Source organism: Narcine bancroftii, chromosome 3 (assembly GCF_036971445.1).
Source record: "Narcine bancroftii isolate sNarBan1 chromosome 3, sNarBan1.hap1, whole genome shotgun sequence".
NCBI classification, from domain to species: Eukaryota; Metazoa; Chordata; class Chondrichthyes; order Torpediniformes; family Narcinidae; genus Narcine; species Narcine bancroftii.
Genome location: NC_091471.1, coordinates 178030967 through 178054230, shown reverse-complemented (window position 1 = coordinate 178054230; position 23264 = coordinate 178030967). Strand labels below are relative to the sequence as shown.

Genomic DNA, 23264 nt, shown 5'->3' with positions numbered 1-23264 from the left:
ATGTAAGCAAGCAACCAAAAATGTATCAGGAAAATGAACAGTAACCTCTTCTTGGTAATTGCTATTGGATGCTATTGTTTTTCCTCTGGCACAAATGATTAATTTTTTAAAAATAAATCAACCATAAAATCAGGTCTTATATATGAATTTATAGCAGTATGCAAATCTGATAAAGACAAACAAAGACAGAAGACTTGTAATTTTATTGCATATTTAACCACTTCAGGACATTCTCAGCTACTTAACTTCTAATTAATTGCATGTTGAAGTATGGGAATGTTGTTGTCTTGTTGGCTTAAGTTTGAAATGAATTAAATTTTTCATAATCAACAATTACGAGAAAGTATTTTGCAATTTTAAGATTTAAAACATAATCTCTTTTATGATTAATTGTCAAGTATTTAAATTAACAAATTACATTGTACTTGATCAGTTAATTTAGTTCCTTAAAGCTTGAAATCCTCTTCAAATCAATTTATAATATTTTATCATTTAAAAGCACGATTTGAACTTTTTTTTCTTTTATATGCCCTTGTAGGAATGACAGAATTCTGAAAGGCTGGAAAGTAAACAAATTACTTATCATTCATATTTATCTCCATTGGATAAGGCAGACAATTATTAAGTTGTTTTCCAAAAGATTTTAGTGGTTATGTCTGTACTATTTCCTTATACAAGCCAGAATCTTTTTTATATATATATATATACACACAACATATCATATTTGCTGTGATCAGTTCAACGAGAGAGCCACAGATTTTCAAAGTTATTAAAATATGATACTGATCGACAGTCTTACAGTCTTAATGGGATCATTATTTTCTTTTACTATTATCTGTGATACTTTTCAAATTTGTGTAAAATGTAATTTATTGCAATAGCATTGACAGTGAAATGGAAAGAAATTAATAAAGTGACAGTAACTCTTACCTCTTGTAGTGATGCTGCTGTGACACACGTTCCCTCGCAAAACCCAGAAAAGCTCCTACTTATTGTATGATTCTGGAACATTTCCAATTTATCACATGGTACTTTCAACTTAAAATCTATTTCACAACTAGTCACACTGGGGCATCCCACTGAGGCCTGGAAATGGCATTCTGGACACTGCTGTTCTGACAATGAAAGACTACCAGACCCTTCATGAGAGTCTAACGAAGTCTGAGCACTCTTTTCCATTCCAGCTTTTTTTAATCTGGGCAGGAATTTTCCTGATTCCAGCTCTGATTTTCCATAGTAATGTCCTTCTCGCTCAGCATCTTCTTCCAATGGCTTCAAGTCTGCCTCTGGATCATCAAATAAATCCGTCTGAGACAGAATAGGTATGGTAACTTCCTCTTTTTCAGATTCAAATTCGGATTCACTTCCTCCACCTGGTGAAAGTTCAGAGGCGGGTATAGGTCGGAAATGAGTCCGTGGTGAGATTCGAATGGCTCTGTACTGCGTTTTGTCAATACTATATATTTTAGGATGGAACGTTTCATTTTCTGAGTCTGAACACAGTATAGATTTGGGTTTAAAGCTTGGGCTAAATGTTGCAAGCCTTTCAGGTTCCAAAGAACATTCCACGTGAAGAACTTGTGAGAAGGGATTGTTCAGGTCAAAGGAGGAAAATGAATACTCTACACCAGGTTCTTGGCTCTGATAATTACTGCAATTCCCTAATAAATCTTCATGGAAGATGAAAGAGAACTCAGTATTTAACTTGTCTTCTCCTTTTCTCATCTGATCACACTGTGTGAATGAAGCACACGACCTCCACAATGGTCGGTGGCCAGGAGCAAAATTACTGCCTGGAGTCATGAAGACATCTGTACCTGCTATGGTTACTACATCCGAAGATGCACATTGGAGCAAAGTACCTTTTGCAGGATCAGGTGGAACTACTCCCCAATCCCCACAATTATCAAATGTTTTCAGTTCTCCATAGACTCCACCAAGAATGAAAGCACTTTCTTTGTCAACACCAATATCCCAAGGTTTCGAAGGTGCAGTGTAATCACCTACATCTATCTCTGCAAGTTCCCCAGTGGCAATAGCTTGGGCCTCCAAGTTTTCTTTCTGGCACTCCCATAAGTGATATTCTGAACGCTGTACTGCCTTTTCATGAGGATCTTGAAGAATGTCTTGTTTCGTTGTCATGTCCAAACAACAGCAATTGCAACCATTCACTTCAGCAGGAAATAAATCCTCTTCTGGTCTCTCTACATCTAGTGTTGTCCCAGCATCATTTTCAGCTATGGCTGTCCAAATGTCTTTTATGACTTCTGAGTCATAACTATCCCCATGACTGGCCCCCTGCTCCTTGAAAATTTTCACAGTTGTTTCATACTCCTTATTTTCTTCCTCTTCCAACTGAATTCCACAAATGGACTCCAACTTAGATTTCTGCTTGAAGGCCACATTTGTTATATTTTGTAAGGATCCATCTGTTTGTGAATGAGTCTCCTCATGCAGCAAACCTAACAGATCTTCATCAAGAAGGCTGGTTGAAATTCCAGGGACTATGCAATCAATCTCATCTGCATTAAATTTAGTGGAGTCCTCCATCTGAATACCAGCGGAGGCTTCATTATCCGAGCGTGTTTCTTCAGAGTGTGACCATGGGCTGCATGTTCGTGTGGAAAGATTTGAGCAGTGGTCATTTTCATCAAAGGCACTATTTTTGGTCCATATTAGCAAACGAGACTGTGCTTTTCCAGGCAAGTCCGCCCAGCCTCCAATATCATTATTCTGACTTCCCAGGCAAAGCCCATCAAAACAGAATGGTGAAGCAGGGTTATCATATTGCACTTCAAACAGAGAAAAACAAGTGGAGTTTAAACTTGACCCTTCATTTGCTTCTGAAAAGTGTTCTTCTTGATTGCCAGTACTACTATTTATGTCACACACTGCATTATCCACAATAGGAGAAAGAGTAATGGGGGATTCTTCGGCAAAGCTTTCCCCCTCTGCTTCATCAGAGCTGGAGCACTCCCAAAATTGAGCTATATTTGCAAGATCATGCAAGAACAATCCTTCTGCACCAAGAGAAGGTTGTGTATCTGTCCATATTGCACTTTCCCTCGTCAATTGTAGTTCATCTAATACTATACAACAGTCTGCCTCAAAATCAGTTTGCTCTGTACTTTTCCGTCGAATCATGCTTAAAATTCGACTCTCTCCTTGCAATGAATTTGAGGCACTAGGATCCAATATGGATTGATGAATATCTACTTCATAGAAGTGAGTAAATTCTGACAGATGCATATCATCTAAAATATCACTGTCCTTGGGATTAGAACAGTTTGAGGTCCCAGTGAGGTCATTAGCCCCATCTAATAATGCAGGCATTTCAACAAAGTGACCATCAACGAAAGCACCTGCTGCGAGGTATGTTTGAAAATTATTGTTATTAATACAAAGACCCTGCATCGTCTCCGAAAGCTCTTCCAAAGTCAAAGATTCACTATTATTAGCAGCTACACTATTCCGGTATGCAGTTTCTAATTTGCTTTTTCTACTTGGAGGGAACCAATATTCTGCAATTGGTTCAGTGTACCACAATGGTTCTTCTTTAAATTCTTGCTCCCTTCCACTTCCATTGCTCATATCTTTCGCACTATTATTACCATTGGTTTTCCTCCTTGTTTCTTTCATAAACTTTTTTCCTTTTTTACACAGTTGCTTGGCAGGTCCACTGCTGCTGCTTCCATAGGTGCTTTTTCGATCATCTTTGTCAACAGACTTAAACGACAGCCGAACTTGTCCATTTCGTCCCTTTTTGTTCCTAGCATTTTCTCTCGCCTTATGCCTGACTTTGACAGCTTTTGTGGAACCCTTGAACTCATATTGGTTGCCACTTGAGCTTGAGCCTGCTTCACTGGAGCCAGAGGACCATGAGCGAGGCCGGATCTTTCCTTCTGACCGGTGTCTTATCTTCTTTCCTGCTGTGGACTTTTCTTCTGGCATGCTGTTATTGTGTCTATTTTCTTTTTCCTTTTTACTCCTCCTGAATGTACGATTGTTGGTTACAGTGGAAGCCTCATTTGTTCGCTCTCTAGTACCTTCACCTTCACTGTTGCAGTCTTTTGGAGATGATGTATCAGTGCTTGTTTGTGGAGCAGCAGATGAAGAAGAAGAACCAGAAAACGAACAAGCTTTGGTCTTATTCCATACGGTCATGATTTCTTGCAAACAGATTGGCTTTTCAGAAAGAGGTGGAAATGCTTCATAATACCTAAACCAAACAAAAGATTTAAAATAAAACAAATATATTTATTCAAGTCATTAACAAATTAATTAATATCAATTATCATCAATGTCAATTGTTATCAAGTCCATTAATTTTGAATTTATCAGGTGAATAATTTTTTTAAAAGGCTAGTTTTTGCAGAGATGCAGGTACAAGCATCTAATGATAACAGATTTATAGGATGTAAACATGTTTAATTTTACAAAATTATCAAGATTATAAGACATCCTCTCAGACATCATCCAATAAATGGAAAACCAAAGAATGCTTCAATATGTTAACTGTTTTCCAATATAGAACAATGTTTTAAGTATATACATACATCTCCACCTGATCCTTGGCAGAAGGAGATCCTATAACTTCAGGAGATTGAGATCCTTCTGTTTTCTTACTACTTTGCTTTTCTTCTGTAATTTGGAAAGACAGAAGTTTAAAAAAAGTAAAATGATAGGCTTTTGCAAATATAATCTTTACTGTTTTCATTATTTTCACAACTTTGAATGGAAAAATTATATATAAAGGGAAACCAGTTCTTGAAGAACTGCCTGGATCTATTTCAAGTTCAAAGGAGCAACTGTTTCCATTTCTTCCATTTGAGTTGACACATGATGGCCAACATTTATTGATGTGATTGTGCAAGCCAGATGACTGGGAACATGTAGTTCTGATCATTAAACTACAGGAAGGATAAATATATCACAAGAAAGATCACAAAACAGATTCAAAGGGATGCTTCCAGGGTAGGAGAATTTTACTTACGATATGAAAATAGTTTGGATAGCCTATTTTTTTTCTGAACAAAGAAGGCTAAAGAGATAATGAATCAAGGTGAATTAAATTAAGTGTACATAAAATGAACAGAAAGAAGCTATTTCCTATGAAAGAGACAATGGATGAATGATGGAATATTTTTCATTTAAATATTTATGGGTGTCTGGAACTTCTCATCTGAAAAATTAGGATTAAACTGTTTGAAATATTGAAAATTCATTCAGATGACCACATTAAATGCGCTAGGCATTGGAAATATTCTAAACTATTTGATTTTGCTTAGCATGGATGTTGTGTGTTGAATCTTGCAAACTGTCCACTTCTCACCCTTTCAATCCTCTAACTTATCTCCTCTGGAACCCTCCCCAGCCTCTTTCTCCCTTAATGTAAGCATTATCACTCCATTCTCTCTCATCTTGACAAGAGATCCATACCTGAAAAATTGACTGATCATTTTTACCCATGGAGACTGTCCGACTTGCTGATTTTCTCCAGCAATTCTTTGCCTTGCTACATGGCTTATTCAAATCAGATCTTTGTTGTGTATACTTCTTGCAGTTTTCCAATAACTGATTGTAAATTAATTAAAATACACACCAATATGGAAACATTAAACTTGGAGAAAAACGTACCTTTTTGCTTATTCTGCAGTTCTTTCAATTTGGAGCAAAGTTCCTCAACTAAGGTCTCAATGCCAGAACTCTAATAGAAAAAGAAAAAAAAAGCAATGAAGTCCAAATGAATGCATGTTTAAAATTCTCCTTTGACATTAAATCGGCAACATGTATAGAAGGAACAGTTGACAGCACTTAAACATAGATGCAAAGAGATTGGAATGAAACGATTGTCATGTGTAGCATGCACTTCAAATATACAGAACAAACCAGTTCTTACAGTGCTGCAATTATAAATTTATCTTCTAATTCCATAAACATATTAAAAAATACAGTAGGTTAGATATTGCTGAAAAATACCCCATTGATCATGCTCTGCACTTCCATTATTCTAGTGCCCAAGGAGAGTAAGGTGATGTGCTGCAATGACTACCAGCTGATATAACTGACATCTTCTGGGATGAAGTGCGTTGAGTGGTTAGTAATGAGCACATTAACTCTCATATCAACAAGAACTTGGACCCTCTTGGACCCATCACAACAACAGGTCAATGGCAGATGCCATCTCTGCATTACAGAGAGCTCTCCTCTTTGCACTGAATCAGCTCGACCACAGGAACATCTAAGTCAGGCAGTTGTTTATTGATTGCAGCTCAGTGTTCAACACCATCATACCAGCAAAACATATGATGAAACTAAAGGATCTGGGACTCTGTCCCTCTGCAACTTCCTCATTGGTGGATGTCAATCAGATTAAATTGGAAACATCATCTCATCCATGCTGACCATCAACACAGGGCTACCCCAAGACTGCATGCTTAGTCCCCTACTCTACTCCCTGTATACTTGTTGTAGCCATGTACTTAACCTGCATTGGAAGCAGTGCCAGTCACCAGAAAATGTCCGAGCTGCATTCCGCAAGCCGAATGTCATTTGAAAAATTCAAACAAGCCTCCAACCTAGCTCCTATCCTTTCCAAGCATTGTTTAAGCGTTTCCCTCACCCAGTGACGCCATCTTATAGCCATGGGGTTATTATACATGAAGTGACCCACCACATAGAGATCTGGGGCCCTCTGGTTGCAGTGCAGGCTTATAGATTACCCCGGATCGTATTAAAATCACAAAAGTGGGATTGGATCACATGCAGTTTGCAGTTCTGACAGCTGCTGGGCATCACTGTTGCATATGGTTCTGAAAAAGTTTCCTGGGGATTGGCGGCCTTGTGGTGATTATCATGCATTCAACAATTCCACCATCCTGACCGATACAACTCCCAATTTACAAGATTTCTCAGCGAACCTGCACAGCAAATGCTTACTTGCAAAAATAGACCTGGTGCGTGCTTACTATCAGATTCAAATGGAGCTTTCCGACGTTGCCAACACAGTAGTAATTACTCCTTTCAGCACGTTTGAGTTTCTTTGAATGTCATTCAGTTTGCGGAATGCAGCTCAGACATTGCAGCGGTTTATGGGCCATGAGTGAGCGTGGATGATGAGGAACACAAGCACCATCTTGTATCACTGTTCCAGAGGCTTGATGAATTTGGCATTGTGATCAATCTGAATAAACGAGTTTTTGGTGCTGCTGATCTTATATATTTTTGGGACAGAGTTACCAGGCACGATATCTTGCCTGATGAAACTAAAGTGAAAAATTTGAGATTTTTCTACACTCGTTATGTTCGGCCAGTTAAGACATTTTTTAGGAATGATGAATTTCTACTGCCATTTCCTGCCAAATGCAGCATCATTACTCTTACCCCTTCCCGGACAACTTGAGGGATCCAATAAGTATGTTTCTAAAAAAAACATTGTGTTTGGGCGACGATATAATTCAGGCCTTCAACAATGTGAAGAATGCATTTGCAAATGCCTCTATGCTTATACACCGAAGCCCAACACCTTACTCTCTCTTACCATAGATACCCCTGTCAGTGCTTTAGGAGTGGTGGGAAGTTGGAACCTTTAGCATTCTTTTCAGCCAGGCTGTCACTGGCTCAGACAAAATATAGCATGTTCAGGCGAGAACTCCTCGTCATTTATCTCGTAGTGAAGCATTTCCATTTTCTGATGGAAGGTCACCATTACAACATTTATACAGACCACCAGCCTCTTACGCATACCACATGAAAAAGCGTGCACCTCTGCTCGCCACAGGAAATTCGGGACTTGGACTTTATCTTACAGCATATCCAAGGGAAAGCGAATGCAGTGACCAAAGCCATGTCGAGGTGCAACATAGAGGCATTACATAGAACGACTACCATCAATTTCAATGCCATAGCTCGCGCACAACATATCAATCTCGATCTTATCCAGTAGTGTCCGATCAACCCAGGTCTCCACTTACAAGATGTGTGCCTGGACGAATTGGGTGAAACTCTGGCTTGTGACTTTTCCCACTGGTCTTTTGTGCCTTTTTATTTGTTTTGTTTTGGAAGGTTTTTTTTTATTAACCTAATTAACTGTAGCAAGTAAGAATTTTGGTGCATATATACATTGTAAAATGCATATGACAATAAACATCATTTTCCTTGACAAAGCACTTTCATCAAGATAACAGCAAACTTCATCTCATGGACAAGGATTTCAGAAACAATCCTTTTAATTGGGAAGTGATTTAATTACTTTGAAAATAAAACTTCTTCCTTCCATGTTTCTTAATAAAAGTAAATCTGGGTTTAATAGAATTAGTATACCTGTAACTTGCTCTAAAAAATTTTGTAAATCCACCCAGAAAGGTTTTACCTCCGGAACATGTCCAAGTTGAATGTAAAAAAAGTACCTATCTCTTCACCGCACCTAAAGCATTAATCTGAAATATCTGCTCTCATTCTATTCAGTTTCTATGGTGTTAAATATTGAACTAATCTATATCTTACATTAATAGTGTTTGTTATACTATCTTGCAAACCATCTTTGTTTATCAATTATAATATTCAGATCTAACTCCCATCTGTCTAGATTTATGCACTCCCTGTTTAATAGTTCCTTTTTGCAATAAAAAGATATATTGCAGAAGTACATTTTTTGACATTTCCTCTTCTAATAAGTTTCAACCTCGCTACAAATGGTTAATCACATTTCTAAACCTAACTTATCCCTTAAATATACTCTCAATTGGAAATAACAAAACAAAGTATTACTAGGCATTCCATATTTATTCCTCAATTGTTCAAATGACATCAATTGACCTTGTTCATAACAATTTCAATATTTTTAATATCCTTGCTAAACCACATATTCAAAAATCGATTATCCTTTTAGTAAGGTATAAGCTGATTTTTAATTTTTTAATCAAGGGCATCTTAGGCAATATATTTCAATTTATCCCAATTTTGTCTTTTATCTTATTCCAAACAATAATCATGTTTTAACAATAGTGACTCTTTACCCTCAATAATTTTGAATCCCTTTATATATAAATTCCTCTGCTAATTTCTCTCCTATTTTATCTAACTCTATTTTGACCCATGCTGGTTTTTTCTACTACTTCAAAAAGAGAAGCAAGGAATCTCAATTGAGCCACTTAATAATAATACTTAAAATTAGGGAGTTGTAGTCCTCTCAATTCGTATTTCCACATTAACCTTTCTATAGAAACTCTTGACATTTTACCTTTCCAAAGAAATTTCCTTACATATTTAGTTAGTTAATTCTTGAAAAAACATTTCTGGTAGAAATATAGGTAAAGATTGAAACAGATTATTTCCATTAAACCCAGATTTATTTTTATTGAGAAACGGAAAGAACAAGAGCCAAACTAAAAATGTCAACATATCAAATTAAATTTGTTAAAATAGTATTGGCAGTAGCGAGGAAATGTATTGCAGTGACTTGGAAATAGGACATATATAGATATGGGAAGATGGAAAGCAGAAATTCAAAGCTGTATCCCTTTAGAGAAAATTACATATCATTTGCAAAATAAATACCCTATATTTTTTTTGTGAATTTGAAGCCCGTATATCCAAATTTTGGGTCTAAATATATAGAAAGTTCTTAAGTCCTGTATTAAAATGAAAATGTTCATATAAAATCTGTTGAGTTCCAGTGTGTTGGGGGGGGGGTAAAGAGATACTCCAGCCAGTCAAAGAAACTATTATTTCTTTCTTTTTATATTATATTATATAGAATTCTTTATATAGATATATTGTTCTTTAAGTGGGGGGGGGGGTGGGGGGGTGGGGGTTGAGGAGTTGGGAGAGGGAGGGAGGGTAAGGATTATAACCATAATGTAATGAATGAAAATTTCTTCAGTTTGAATACATTTTATTGTATAATGATTGATTGAATTACCTGCATGGAAATTTTAAAAAGAAGGAAAAAATATATAAAAAAACTTATATATTATAATAAAGGAACACAGCTAAATTTTCAAATCAACTCCAACCTCTTCTGCAAGTAGAGATGCAGTAAAATAGGCAGGTCATCACTCCAAAATGAAAAGATAATACATCATAATCAGGAAAAGTGTGATAATTGCTCAAAAATGATTTTGATATTTTATTTTTAAAAAATTATTTAAAAATTGAAGCTACCTATTGGACCAGTAATAGCATCCTTTGACTATTAGGCAATAACATCATCTCTGATTCAGAAGGTAATGCTTCTAGTTCCTATCCCAGGCTTTGAACATCTATAGATTGGTCATGACCAATATTAATTCACACCTCAGTAAAGATCTGGGCCCACTGTAATACGCCTACCGTCACAATTGCTTCACAGCGGATTCAATATCACTGGCTCTCCACACAGTTCTGGATCACCAACATAGCAACATGTACATCAGGCTCCAACTCAGCTTTCAATGCCATTGTGTTGCTGGTCAACAAGCTCTAAAACCTGGGTCTCTGCATCCCCCCACTGCAACTGGATCCTTGGCTTCCTCTTTGGAAGACCACAGCTGGTACAAATCAGAAACATCTCCTGACTGACAATTAACACAAGCACACATCAGGATGCATGCTTAGCCCACTGCTCCACTCACTGTACATCCATGACAATGTGGCTAGGCACAATTCAAATGATGTCTACAAATTTGCTGATGATGCTACAGTCATCACAGACAGCAATGAGGGTGATATTATAGATCAGCGAGTTGAGTGGTGCCACAACCTTGCACTCAACATTAGCAAAACTAAGGAGCTGGTTGTGGACTTTAGAAAGGGGAAATTGGGAGAACATAAACCAGTTCTCTTTGAGGTGTCAGCAGTTGAAAAGGTTAAGAACTTCAAGTTCTTGGGTGTCAATATCTCCAAGGGCCTGTTCTGCAACCTCCATGTCGATGCAATAAAGAAGGCTCATCAACGCCTATACTTCGTGAGAAGTTTCAGGAGATTTTATATGTCACCAAATCTTTACAGGTGAAGAGCATTCTGACTGGTTGAATCAATGCCTGGTACAGGGGTATCAATGAACAGAATAAGAAAAAAAACTACACAGAGTTGGGAACTTGTCCAGAACAACAATGTCCATTCCATGGTGGACAGCTACAAGAGGGGGTGTCTTAAGAAATCAGCTTATCCTCAAGGACCCTCACTACCCAGGCCATGCACTCTTCACAATACTATCATTGGGAAGGAGGCGCAGAAGCCTGAAGACGAACACCCAGTGGCACAAATACAGGTTTTTGCCCTCACCATCAAATTTCTGAACAGACAATGAATCACAGGCACTACCTCACTTTCTCTTCTATTTGCATTAATTTATTTATTTTTAAAGTAATTTCTGCATCTGCTACGCTGCTGCAAAGCAACACATTTTGTGACATGTTCATGACAATAAATTCGGATTTATCGATTAGTAGAAATTCTGCCTGGCCCACAGGAAAAAGAATCGCAGGGTTGAATGTGATATCATGTAGAACAATAGAACTGAACTTTGAACAATAATACTGGATTGCCACGTCGTCAGAAGGATTATTCTCTATCAGTCTCCTTCGCTCCAGAGAAAACAAGCCAAATTAGTCTAATTTTCCCCCATAACTCATAGCCTCTAAACTAGAAAACATCCTGGTAAAAATCCTCTTCTGTACACTTTCCAAAGCCTCCATGTCATTCTGCTCATCAGGGGACTAGAATTGCACACAGTATTTCAAGTGCACCTTTAACAAAGCCTATAACTGCAACATTAACTCATTGCTTTTATACTCAATCCCCGCTAGAAGGCAGGTTTATCACACACCTTCCTTACCACCCGATCTACTTTTGATGAGCTATGGACCTGGACCTGTAGATCTCTCCGCACCTCAATTCTTTTAAGAGCCCTATCATTAACCGTATCGTTAACTTATCTCCTTACATTTCAGATTTATTGCCAGAGTACATACATGACCTCACATACAACCCTGAGAATTTTTTTTCAGGCAAGGCAGAATGACTATTTATTGGTAGTACAAAAATCTGTACTCAAGAAGCTACATATACATGTAAACAAAGTGACTGTGCCATACAGACTGAATTTAAAAAATGTCCTTAAGAGTGTTTCTGATTGAGTTTGTTGTTGAGGAATCTGATGGTGGAGGGGTAGCAGCTGTTCCTGAACCTAGTGGTTCAAGTCTTGTGGCACCTATTACTGTTTCCTGATGGTAGCAGCGAGAACAGTCCATGTAATGGGTGGTGTGGATCCCTGATGATTGCTACTGCTCTCTGATGCCAGCATTCTCTATTGACTTCCCAAAGTGAAACACCGCACCATTCTCCAGATGAAACTTCATCTGTTGTTTATGTGCACTGTCTGTAATTGATCTGTTTCTCCCTTGATTATTTGATAACCCTTTAAGATGTCCACAACTCCACCAATCTTTATATCATCTGCAAATTTACTAACCCACCCACCTACTTTTCCATCCTAGACATTTCTTTGTATTACAAGAACACACTGAGGGCTCAGCTTCGCAGGCTGCTCACTAACTGCCATCCACCCCCATGCCTCATTCAATTTGCTTGGGGGGGGGCATAAAGGCTCATCAAATAATGGCTCAGCATGGAGGCCCACTGCTCCCCTCAAAGCAAGCAATCAATCGTATCATCGGCCTGTACTACAAACATGGCAGGTGCACTGCAGACGGGGTCCGCCGTAGTTGGCCTTCTCACTGGGGGAAGTGAGCGGCAGCTCCAGAAAGCACGGGCCACCCAAGGGAAAGGGACCACGGAGCTGCGGGCCCAATTTCCAGACAGCCTCAGCACCTCCGCGGGTTTCTTGAACTGGACGAGTAGCTGGAAACCTGCTCAATTTCAACTTCACATACAAGACCCGGGAGATATTTTTGAGCCAATTTTTGGGGGAAAAAGTGGGTCTTATATGATAAAGGGTTTCAAATCAAACTGATTTTTTACCAAACCATATAGAACTAAATTAATGTCATCTCTAGCATTTGTGTTCAAAAAGATGAATTAAGTTGTTAGGTGTTTGTTAATGCGTGAGAGAAAAGGAAAAAGAGAAAGACATAAATTCTAATCTTACCATACTCCTTTAGCAGGTAGAAGTTGGACGATTCTGTAACTTCATTTCCTCTGACATCACTATCATCAGCTGACAAGCTGTAACACTGAGTCACAGCAATTCAGTGCAGCCAGTGGTGCCAAAAATAGACCACAGTACAGAATGCAAATCATTACTTATTCCAGTTCTCAACACCAGTTGGTTAACTTGTATTCCTTAACTGGATGCTAAACAACACAATTTTCTGTATATACTTGCTGTATTTAACTGTTGCCATGTTAACTACAAAAATTTCAAAGTCATAACTTATGAGTTTGGTTATTTTCTTCCCTTTCAATGCCCTCCTTTCACCAAGTATGATCTACATTTTTGCCAGCTCACTGTCTCAAACTTCAAATGGAGCAGTCTTTCTGCTCCATGTTTCTGCTATAACAGCATGCAGTTCAAGTATTTCATTCGCCTTTCCTTCAAACTCCTTTTTGACTTGTGCTTCAGTTTTGTTTTCCAGGAATATCTAGACATTTTATGCACAATCCAAATATGAATATTTGAATCTTTGCAAATGCCTGAAATAAGTGAGATCATGCTATAATTATTGCAGAATTCACCAGATATCTTTAACTAATTAGAACACTTTATGTGCTATTTCCTTGTGAATTGTCAACATAATACCAGTACAAAAATAGCAAAATAGTTCTGAATAATGTGGACAACATCTCTGATCTTTAAAGCTGGATAAATGCCAGTTTTCTAAAATAAAGTCAAACACTTAAGTCTGCAGATGCTGTGATTGTGGTTAAAAACACAGAAATGCTGGAGGAACTCAGCTGGCCCTGCAGCGTCCCGAGGACGTAAAGATAATATAATGGACTTTTCGGGCCTGAGCCCTTCTTTATTTGACTTTTTTAATTTCTTTTTTCTATTTTATTTATTTTGTGATGTAGTTTATATCCATGTGATGCTCCTGCAAAACAACATGTTCCTGACAATAAATTCTGATTCTGATTCAAGGTGTGAAGAAAAAACAGGCAGCAACTGAAGAAAAGAAATGGCAGGGGGAGGAGTAGAAACCAATAAACAGAAGATGATAATTGGATATGGAGAAGAAAGAGACCAGGAGAGAGGAAAAGTGAGAATTGATAGGGAAAGGGTTTGACTCTGAATGCAGAGCTGATAAAAAAAATGCAGCTAAAGAAGAGGGAAAGGGAAAAGAGAAGAGAGGGACAGAGCTAGAGAGAAGGAGAAATGGGGGGGAGGGGGGAAGAGAGTGGATTGGCGAATGAAAACCAAAGTCAATGTTAATGTCATCCAGTTGGAGAGTGCCCAGATGGTATACAATTTGCGGGTGATCTCAGTCTGGCAGTGGATGAGACAATTGACAGACATATTGGCAAGGGAATGGGGCAGGGAATTGAAATAGGTGGTCACTGGGAGATCCCCACTATTGCGGCCAATAGAACCGTGGTGCTCAACAAAGCAGTCTCATAGCCTGTTTCCGTTCTCTCCGACGTAGAGTCCACAACAGGAGCCCCAGATGCAGTAGATGACCCCTGCAATGAAGTGTTGCTTCACTTGGAAAGACTGTTTGAGGCAACAAATTATGGTGAGAAAGGAGATGGAGGCACATGTGGAGCATCTCCTGTGGTCTCAGGGGTAGGTTCCAAAGGAGGGAGTGGTGGATGAGTTTACTTTTCCTTCGCTACATCAACAGCTTCCAACACTTCCTCTGCTACACTGACAACTACTTTGGTACTGCCTCATGCACCCATGATGAGCTCATCGAATTTATCTACTTTGCTGCCAACTTCCACCCTGACCTCACATTTACTTGGTCCATCTTTAGTAACACTCTCCCTTTTCTTGATCTGTCTCCATCTCGGCAGACAATATGTCGACATATTCTACAAACCCACTCAACTCCCACAGCTACCTCAATTCACCTCTTCATACCTTGTCCCCTATACAGATTTCATTCCTTTCTCTCAATTCCTCTGTCTCCATCACATGTGATCCCAGGGTGAGATCTTCCAGAGATGTTCTCCTTCCTCATACAAAGTGGCTTCTCCTTGACCTCCATCAACTTGGCCCTCACCAGCATATTCTCCATTACCTGCACATCTGCCCTGGCCTCTTCTTCCCCCACACATAACAAGGACAGATTCCCATTGTCCTCACCCAACACCTAACCAGCCTCCAAATCCAATATCATACTCTGCCATTTCTACCACCTACTATATTATCCCAACACAAGCCACATCTTCCCTATTCTTCTCCTTACCGCCTTCCACAGGTACCGCTCCCTCTGTGACTCCCTTGTCCATGTCACCCTTCCCACCAACTGCCCCCTTGGCACCCACCCCTGCGACTGCAGGAGGTTCTCCAAGCACCCCTAAAGCCTCCCTCTCCACCATTCAGAGCCTGAAACAGTCCTTACAAGTGAAGCAACACTTCAATTGTGAATCTGCAGGGGTCATCTACTGCACCCAGTACTCCCGTTGTGGTATCCTCTACATCAGAGAAACTGGTCGCAGACTGGGAGATTGATTCATTGAACACCTCGGCTCCATTTGCCTCAAAAGTGGGGACCTCTCAGCAGCTACCCATTTCACGTCCCCATCCCATTCCCCTGTCAAAATAACTGCCAGTCTGAGACAACCTGACCTGAAAACTAGAGGAGGAACACCTCATATTCGTCTGGGCACCCTCCAAACAGATGGCAAAATATTCATTTCTCTGGATTCCATTAGCCACCTCCCTCCCCATGTCTCTTTTCCTGTAGTTTTTTTTCTCTCTCTCTCTCTCTCTCTCTCTTTGCTTTTACCTTGTCTCCTTACCTCAGTACTGCATACACAGAGCCCAAATCCCTCCCCCTATCAATTCTCACCTTTCCTCTCTCCTGGCCTCTTGACCATTTCAAATTATCTCTTTTTGTCTGCTGGTATATGCTCCTCTTCCTGCCATTTCTTTTATTCAGATGCTGCCTGCTTTTTCACATACCATGAAAAAGGGCTCAGGCCCAAAAGGTTGATAATATATCTTTATCTTCTATGGATGCTGCGAAACCTGTCGAGTTCCTCCAGCATTTGTGTCCTTTTTTTCTAAAATGAAATGACTGGATCATGATGAGCATTACTAAGGGACATCTGTTAATTTTACTCAAATGTCCTGTGCAGGCCATTCCTTTTGTTTAGACAATTCTTGTTTCACAAGGTACCATGCATTTACCATTTAGAAAGGAAAATTTCACTCAATTTCTTTACTCAGAAAGCCCTATGATAAAAATTTAGCTCATTTAAAATCCTTTCTTGAGAGGATTTGTTCCTTGCAATAATCTCCCATTGTTGACCAAAACAGTGGGATGTGAATTTTGGTGTAGTAGTATCAATTACCACAATTTAAATTAATTAATTGTGCAAAATGCATGAGAAATTTTAAAAAAAATTTATGCTGTTTCTTTACACTTTTCATAGCTGTTCTAAAGTTATGGTGGAAAATCATGAAAGCCTTGCAGAAATTAATCAAGAGACATCGCTAGCCATTTCATCATCTGAAATTTTATGGGTTTTCTCAATTTCCTTTTTAATGTGTAAATAACCCACTTTTCAGCTTCCAGTCCTGCTCTCGCATTATCTATGGTTTAAAACAGGAACACATGAAAATAGGAGATGGAGTAGAGCAGTTGGCTCTTCAGCCATTCAACATGTTCAAGACTGAGTTTTTTAAAAAATTTTTATTTTTCACACTATAAACCACATTGATCAAAATACATACATTTTCCTTTTCAAATATATACAGTGTCGTTTTCTCCCCCCTCCCTCTTCCCATCCCACCCTCCCTACCTCCCCTCCCATTCATTTAAAGTTCAGAATCTAAGATACATTAAACCCGTCAAACAATGTTGTCACTCAATAAAAACAAACAAGAATTTCCACTGAGTCAATTCTTTTCATTCCTTTCTCCTTCTGTCATTTTAGGTGGTAGATGTCCCCGGTAGGTTTTCTCTATTGTGTTTCATGTATGGCTCCCATATTTGTTCAAATATTGTAATATTATTTCTTAAATTATATGTTATTTTTTCTAATGGAATACATTTATTCATTTCTATATACCATTGTTGTATTCTCAAGTTATCTTCTAATTTCCAGGCTGACATAATACATTTTTTTGCCACAGCTAGGGCTATCCTAACAAATCTTTTTTGTGCACCATCCAAATCAAGTCCAAATTCTTTGTTTTTTATGTTACTTAGGAGGAAGATCTCTGGGTTTTTTGGTATATTGCGTTTTGTGATTTTATTTAATATCTGGTTTAGATCTTCCCAAAATTTTTTCACTTTCTCTGTCCAGATTGCATGAATTGTTGTTCCCATTTCCTTTTTACAGCGAAAACATCTGTCAGATATTGTTGGGTCCCATTTATTTAACTTTTGAGGTGTAATATATAGCCTGTGTATCCAGTTATATTGTATCATACGTAACCTCGTATTTATTGTATTTCTCATAGTTCCTGAGCATAACTTCTCCCATGTTTCCTTCTTTATCTTTATGTTTAGATCTTGTTCCCATTTTTGTTTAGTTTTACCATTTGTTTCCTCATTTTCCTTTTCTTGTAGTTTAATATACATGTTTGTTATAAATTTTTTGATTATCATTGTGTCTGTAATCACATATTCAAAATTACTTCCCTCTGGTAACCTCAGACTGCTTCCCAATTTGTCCTTCAAGTAGGATTTCAGTTGGTAGTATGCCAACACTGTATCGTGAGTTATATTATATTTATCCTTCATTTGTTCAAAGGATAATAATTTATTTCCTGAAAAGCAATTTTCTATTCTTTTGATCCTTTTTTCCTCCCATTCTCTAAAGGAAAGGTTATCTATTGTAAAAGGGATTAGCTGATTTTGCGTCAGTATTAGTTTTGGTACTTGGTAATTTGTTTTATTCCTTTCTACATGAATCTTCTTCCAAATATTGAGCAGATGATGTAATACTGGAGAATTCCTACGTTGTACCAATTTTTCATCCCATTTATATAATATATGTTCGGGTATCTTCTCCCCTATTTTATCTAGTTCTAATCTAGTCCAATCTGGCTTTTACCTTGTTTGATAAAAATCTGATAGGTATCTTAATTGTGCGGCTCTATAATAATTTTTAAAGTTTGGCAGTTGTAAGCCTTCTTGTTTATACCATTCTGTTAATTTATCTAGTGCTATCCTCGGTTTCCCACCTTTCCATAAAAATTTCCTTATTATTTTCTTTAACTCCTTAAAGAATTTCTCCGTCAAGTGTATTGGCAATGCCTGAAATAGGTATTGTATCCTTGGGAAAATGTTCATTTTAATACAGTTTATCCTTCCTATCAATGTTAGTGGTAAGTCTTTCCAATGCTCTAAGTCGTCCTGTAATTTTTTCATTAGTGGATAATAATTGAGTTTATATAGATGGCCGAGGTTTTTATTTATTTGTATACCTAAGTATCGTATTGCTTGCATTTGCCATCTGAATGGTGATTCTTTCTTAAATTTTGAGAAATCCGCATTATTCATTGGCATTGCTTCACTTTTATTTGTGTTAATCTTGTATCCCGACACTTCTCCATATTCCTTCAATTTCTTATGTAATTCTTTTATTGATATTTCTGGTTCTGTTAAGTATACTATAACGTCATCTGCAAATAAACTGATTTTATATTCCTTCTCTTTTATTTTTATCCCTTTTATTTTATTTTCTGTTCTTATCAGTTCTGCTAGTGGTTCTATGGCTAACGCGAACAATAAGGGCGATAGTGGGCATCCCTGCCTTGTTGATCTGCTTAATTTAAATTGTTTTGATATATACCCATTTACTGTCACTTTCGCCAATGGCCCCTTATGTAATGCTTTAATCCAATTAATATATTTCTCTGGTAAACTGAATTTTTGTAGTACTTTGAATAAATAATTCAATTCTACTCTGTCAAAGGCTTTCTCTGCGTCTAAAGCCACCGCTACTGTTGGAGCTTTATTTCCTTCTACTGCATGAATTAAGTTAATAAATTTACAAATATTGTCTGTTGTTCATCTTTTTTTTAATAAATCCAGTTTGGTCTAGATTTACTATTTTTGGTACATAGTCGGCTGATCTGTTTGCTAATAGTTTGGCTATTATCTTATAATCTGTGTTAAGTAAAGATATTGGTCTATATGACGCTGGTGCGAGTGGATCTTTCCCTGTCTTTGGTATTACTGTAATTATTCCTGTTTTGCATGAATCTGGTAAGCTTTGTGTTTTATCAATCTGGTTGATTACTTCCAGGAGGGGAGGAATTAATAATTCTTTAAATGTTTTATAGAATTCTATAGAGAATCCATCCTCTCCTGGTGTTTTATTATTCGGTAGTTTTTTATTATCTCTTGTATTTCTACTATTTCAAATGGTTCTGTTAATTTATTTTGTTCCTCTATTTGTAATTTCGGTAGTTCAATTTTAGTTAAAAATTCATCTATTTTGTCTTCTTTCCCTTCGTTTTCAGTTTGGTATAATTGTTCGTAGAATTCTCTGAAGTTTTCATTAATCTCCGTTGGATTATATGTGATTTGTTTGTCTTTTTTCCTTGATGCCAATACCATTCTCTTAGTTTGTTCTGTCTTAAGCTGCCATGCTAGAATTTTGTGCGTTTTTTCTCCTAGTTCAAAATATTTCTGTTTTGTCTTCATTATGTTCTTCTCCACCTTATATGTTTGTAGTGTTTCATATTTTATTTTTTTATCTGCCAATTCTCTTCTTTTAGTCGTGTCTTCCTTCATTGCTAATTCTTTTTCTATATTTGCTATTTCCCTTTCTAACTGCTCTGTTTCCTGATTGTAGTCCTTCTTCATCTTGGTTACATAACTTATTATTTCCTCTGATGAACGCTTTCATTGTGTCCCATAGTATAAACTTATCTTTCACTGATTCCGTATTTATTTCAAAGTACATTTTAATTTGTCTTTCAATGAATTCTCTAAAGTCCTGCCTTTTAAGTAGCATGGAGTTTAATCTCCATCTATACATTCTTGGAGGGATGTCCTCTAACTCTATTGTCAATATCAGGGGTGAGTGGTCCGATAATATTCTAGCTTTATATTCTGTTTTTCTAACTCTGTCTTGCATGCGAGCTGATAACAGGAATAGGTCTATTCTTGAGTACGTTTTATGTCTATGAATATTCCTTTTCCTTTGGGTGTTGTTTCCTCTATATATCCAAAAGTTGCATTTCTTGCATCGATTTAATTATAAATGTGGTTACTTTGTTCTTTCTGTTAATTTTTTCCCCAGTTTTATCCATGTTTGAATCCAAATTAAGGTTGAAATCCCCTCCTATTAGTATGTTCCCTTCCGTGTCTGGTATCTTCAAAAAAAATCTTGCATAAATTTTTGATCTTCTTCGTTAGGTGAATATACATTGAGTAAATTCCAAAACTCCAAATATATCTGACATTTTATCATTACATATCTCCCTGCTGGATCTATTATTTCCTCTTCTATTTTAATTGGTACATTTTTACTGATTAATATAGCTACTCCTCTAGCTTTTGAATTATATGATGCTACTGTTACATGTCCTATCCAATCTCTCTTTAATTTCTTGTGCTCCATTTCAGTTAAGTGTGTTTCTTGCACGAATGCTATATCAATTTTTTCTTTTTTCAGTAAATTTAGCAGTTTCTTCCTTTTGATTTGGTTATGTATTCCGTTAATATTTAAAGTCATATAGTTCAACATAGCCATTTCATACTTTGTTTATCTTTCCTTTCCGTTTCCTCATCATCACCTTTCCTTCTTATCCATTTCAGCTTTCTTGTTTTGAACACTTTATAAGACAACATTTCTAAAACATCAAACATTTCCCTTGTCGGGCAACCACATCTCCCCTCTGCATTTGGATTTGCGAATTCACTCGCAAGCGTCAACTGATTTTGCAGTGACTAACTCCTCCCCACCCAGCCACCCCCAGAAAAGATTCCAATTTTCATATACAACAAAGGTCACTCTCTTAATTCCCTCCTTACTTCCTCTCTTCACTTTCTTTCCCTTATTAATTCTTATCTATACTCTATATATTACACACACACACACACACACACAACAAACAAATATCTATTTATTTATTTATTATACACCCATATACACACATACATATAGTTCGTGGTCATTTTTGCTCTCGTTACATGCCTTCATCTCTCTGTCTGTCTTGTAGTTGTTCTGCAAATTTTCGTGCTTCCTCCAGATCTGAGAATAGTCTGTTTTGCTGCCCTGAAATAACTATTTTAAGTACCGCTGGGTACTTTAGCATAAATTTATATCTATTTTACATAGGATCGCTTTTGCTGTATTAAACTCCTTTCTCTTCTTCAGGAGTTCAAAACTTATGTCTGGATAGAAAAAAAATTTTTGACCTTTGTATTCCAGTGGCTTTTTGTCTTCTCTTATTTTCTTCATTGCTTTCTCCAATATATTTTCTCTTGTTGTATATCTTAGGAATTTTACTAAAATGGATCTTTATATTATATCTATCTTCTGAGCTAACAGCTCTTGTGTCTCTTTAACTTTTTTATTAGATTCTTCTAATTTCTCTTTTAAGTCCTCTACTTCCATTTCTACAGCTGTTTCTCGTTCTTCCACCTTGTCCACTCTTTTTCCTATATCTGACATGACCATCTCTAATCTATTCATTTTTTCTTTTGTACTTTTAATTCTTCTTTTTATTTCATTAAATTCTTGTGATTGCCATTCTTTTACTGATTCCATATATTCTTTAAAAATATATATATCCATTTGTCTTGCCTTTCCCTTTCTTCCATTTCTTTGTGTTCTTCTTCTTCTTCCTCTGGGTTGGTCATCTGTTGTTTCCTTGATTTCTTTTTACTCTCTTCTTTCTTGTTCTCATTGTTTTCTATGTTCTCTTCTTGCTGCTGTGCTGTGGCTGTCATTCTCAGCTGTGGAGATCGACTCCTCAGCTGGTCCCCCCTCCCGTCAGTGTTTTTTTTGTCTTGCGCGGTTGCGCACTTTTGCTTGGCTCCGCGAGCCATTTTTGTAGTCCCGAGCTCGGGACTTTGACTGACCTGAGGGAGCGGGCTTCTCTCTCCACAGTGGGCCTCCTCGGACAGGTAAGGCCTTCACCTTCTTCTTCCGATGTCTTTTCTTCTTCTCTTCTTCCCGTTGCTTTCGACTTTTCGTTCTTCGCTGCCATTTTCTTCCCACCTTTACTTTCACTTTATTTTAATTTTTGTGTTTGTGCCTTTGTGTTTTCTGTGTTTTTTTAAAACTTTTCCGGAGAGGGCTGGAGTTCCCCAAGACTGATTAACTTCAGGAAACAACTCCTCTTGTGTAATATCCTAAAAGCTCCAAATCCTAATGTTTCAAAAGCTCCCACTACTTTAAATGTTCTAGCATGCACAACTCTGTGGGTAGAGATTTCCAAAAATCCTTTGTGATAAGAAAATTCCATATACTTTTATTTTAAATGACCAATCCCTTATCTTTTAACCATGCCTATTCTTTCAGGACTCTCCCATGAGTGAAAACATTGTGACATCCATTCTGTCATGCTCCCTTATTACACTATCTTGAAAGTTTCATGAAATTGATCTCATTCTCCTACACTCCAAATATAGACCTGTTTAGACTCCTGTAATTTACAAAACCATGATGAGGGGTCAAATCAAAATCTTAAGCTGCCAACCCCTTTAACACTTATATGTGCTGCAGTTTGAAACAATAAACAAATATCTTGATAAGCACAATATTTTCCTGCAGCACTGACTTAAATGTTTAAAAAAAAACAACACAACATTTAATCAGAAATTTTCAACAGACAATGAACTACCTGAAAAGTTGGTGATTCCAATTCAGAGCGGAAAAATCAATATTTTCCACCTTGTGCCTTCATAATTAAATAGATTTAATGTGTACAAATACAAGGAACTACAGAAAAAATATTATTGAAATATATAAATATATAAATGAAACTTCAAAAATTATCATTGTCATTTTCCTTTCTCTTAATGAAAAGGTGTGTTCAACATACTTCTTTTATCAAGGCATGATTTTTGGGTGTTGGAAAAGTTCGACTGCTGTAGGTTACACTTTTGTGCTTTATTGCGTACAGTGGTGCTTAATCAGGATACTTATGCAGCAGGACAGATCAGTTTCTTTAATTTGAAGAATGCTCG

At 37.3% G+C, this 23264-nt stretch overlaps 1 protein-coding gene across 8 annotated transcripts in view; it reads right to left on the bottom strand.

The window, feature by feature from the left end:
* The window catches only part of kiaa0232 (KIAA0232 ortholog), a 125596-nt gene that overhangs the window by 22306 nt on the left and 80026 nt on the right, over window positions 1–23264 (bottom strand). For 7 of the 8 annotated variants that reach the window (XR_011353947.1, XM_069925976.1, XM_069925977.1 and 4 more), the window contains exons 4-6: window positions 5638–5707; window positions 4557–4641; window positions 931–4219 (exon numbers count right to left, since the gene is read on the bottom strand). Coding sequence is in view for 7 of the 8 variants with exons in the window: in XM_069925976.1 (XP_069782077.1) it covers window positions 931–4219; window positions 4557–4641; window positions 5638–5707 (3444 nt within the window). In the remaining variant the exon portion in view is untranslated. Of the gene's footprint in view, window positions 1–416; window positions 560–930; window positions 4220–4556; window positions 4642–5637; window positions 5708–23264 lie in introns of those variants that run through there. The other variant, XM_069925979.1, reaches the window with a different exon arrangement.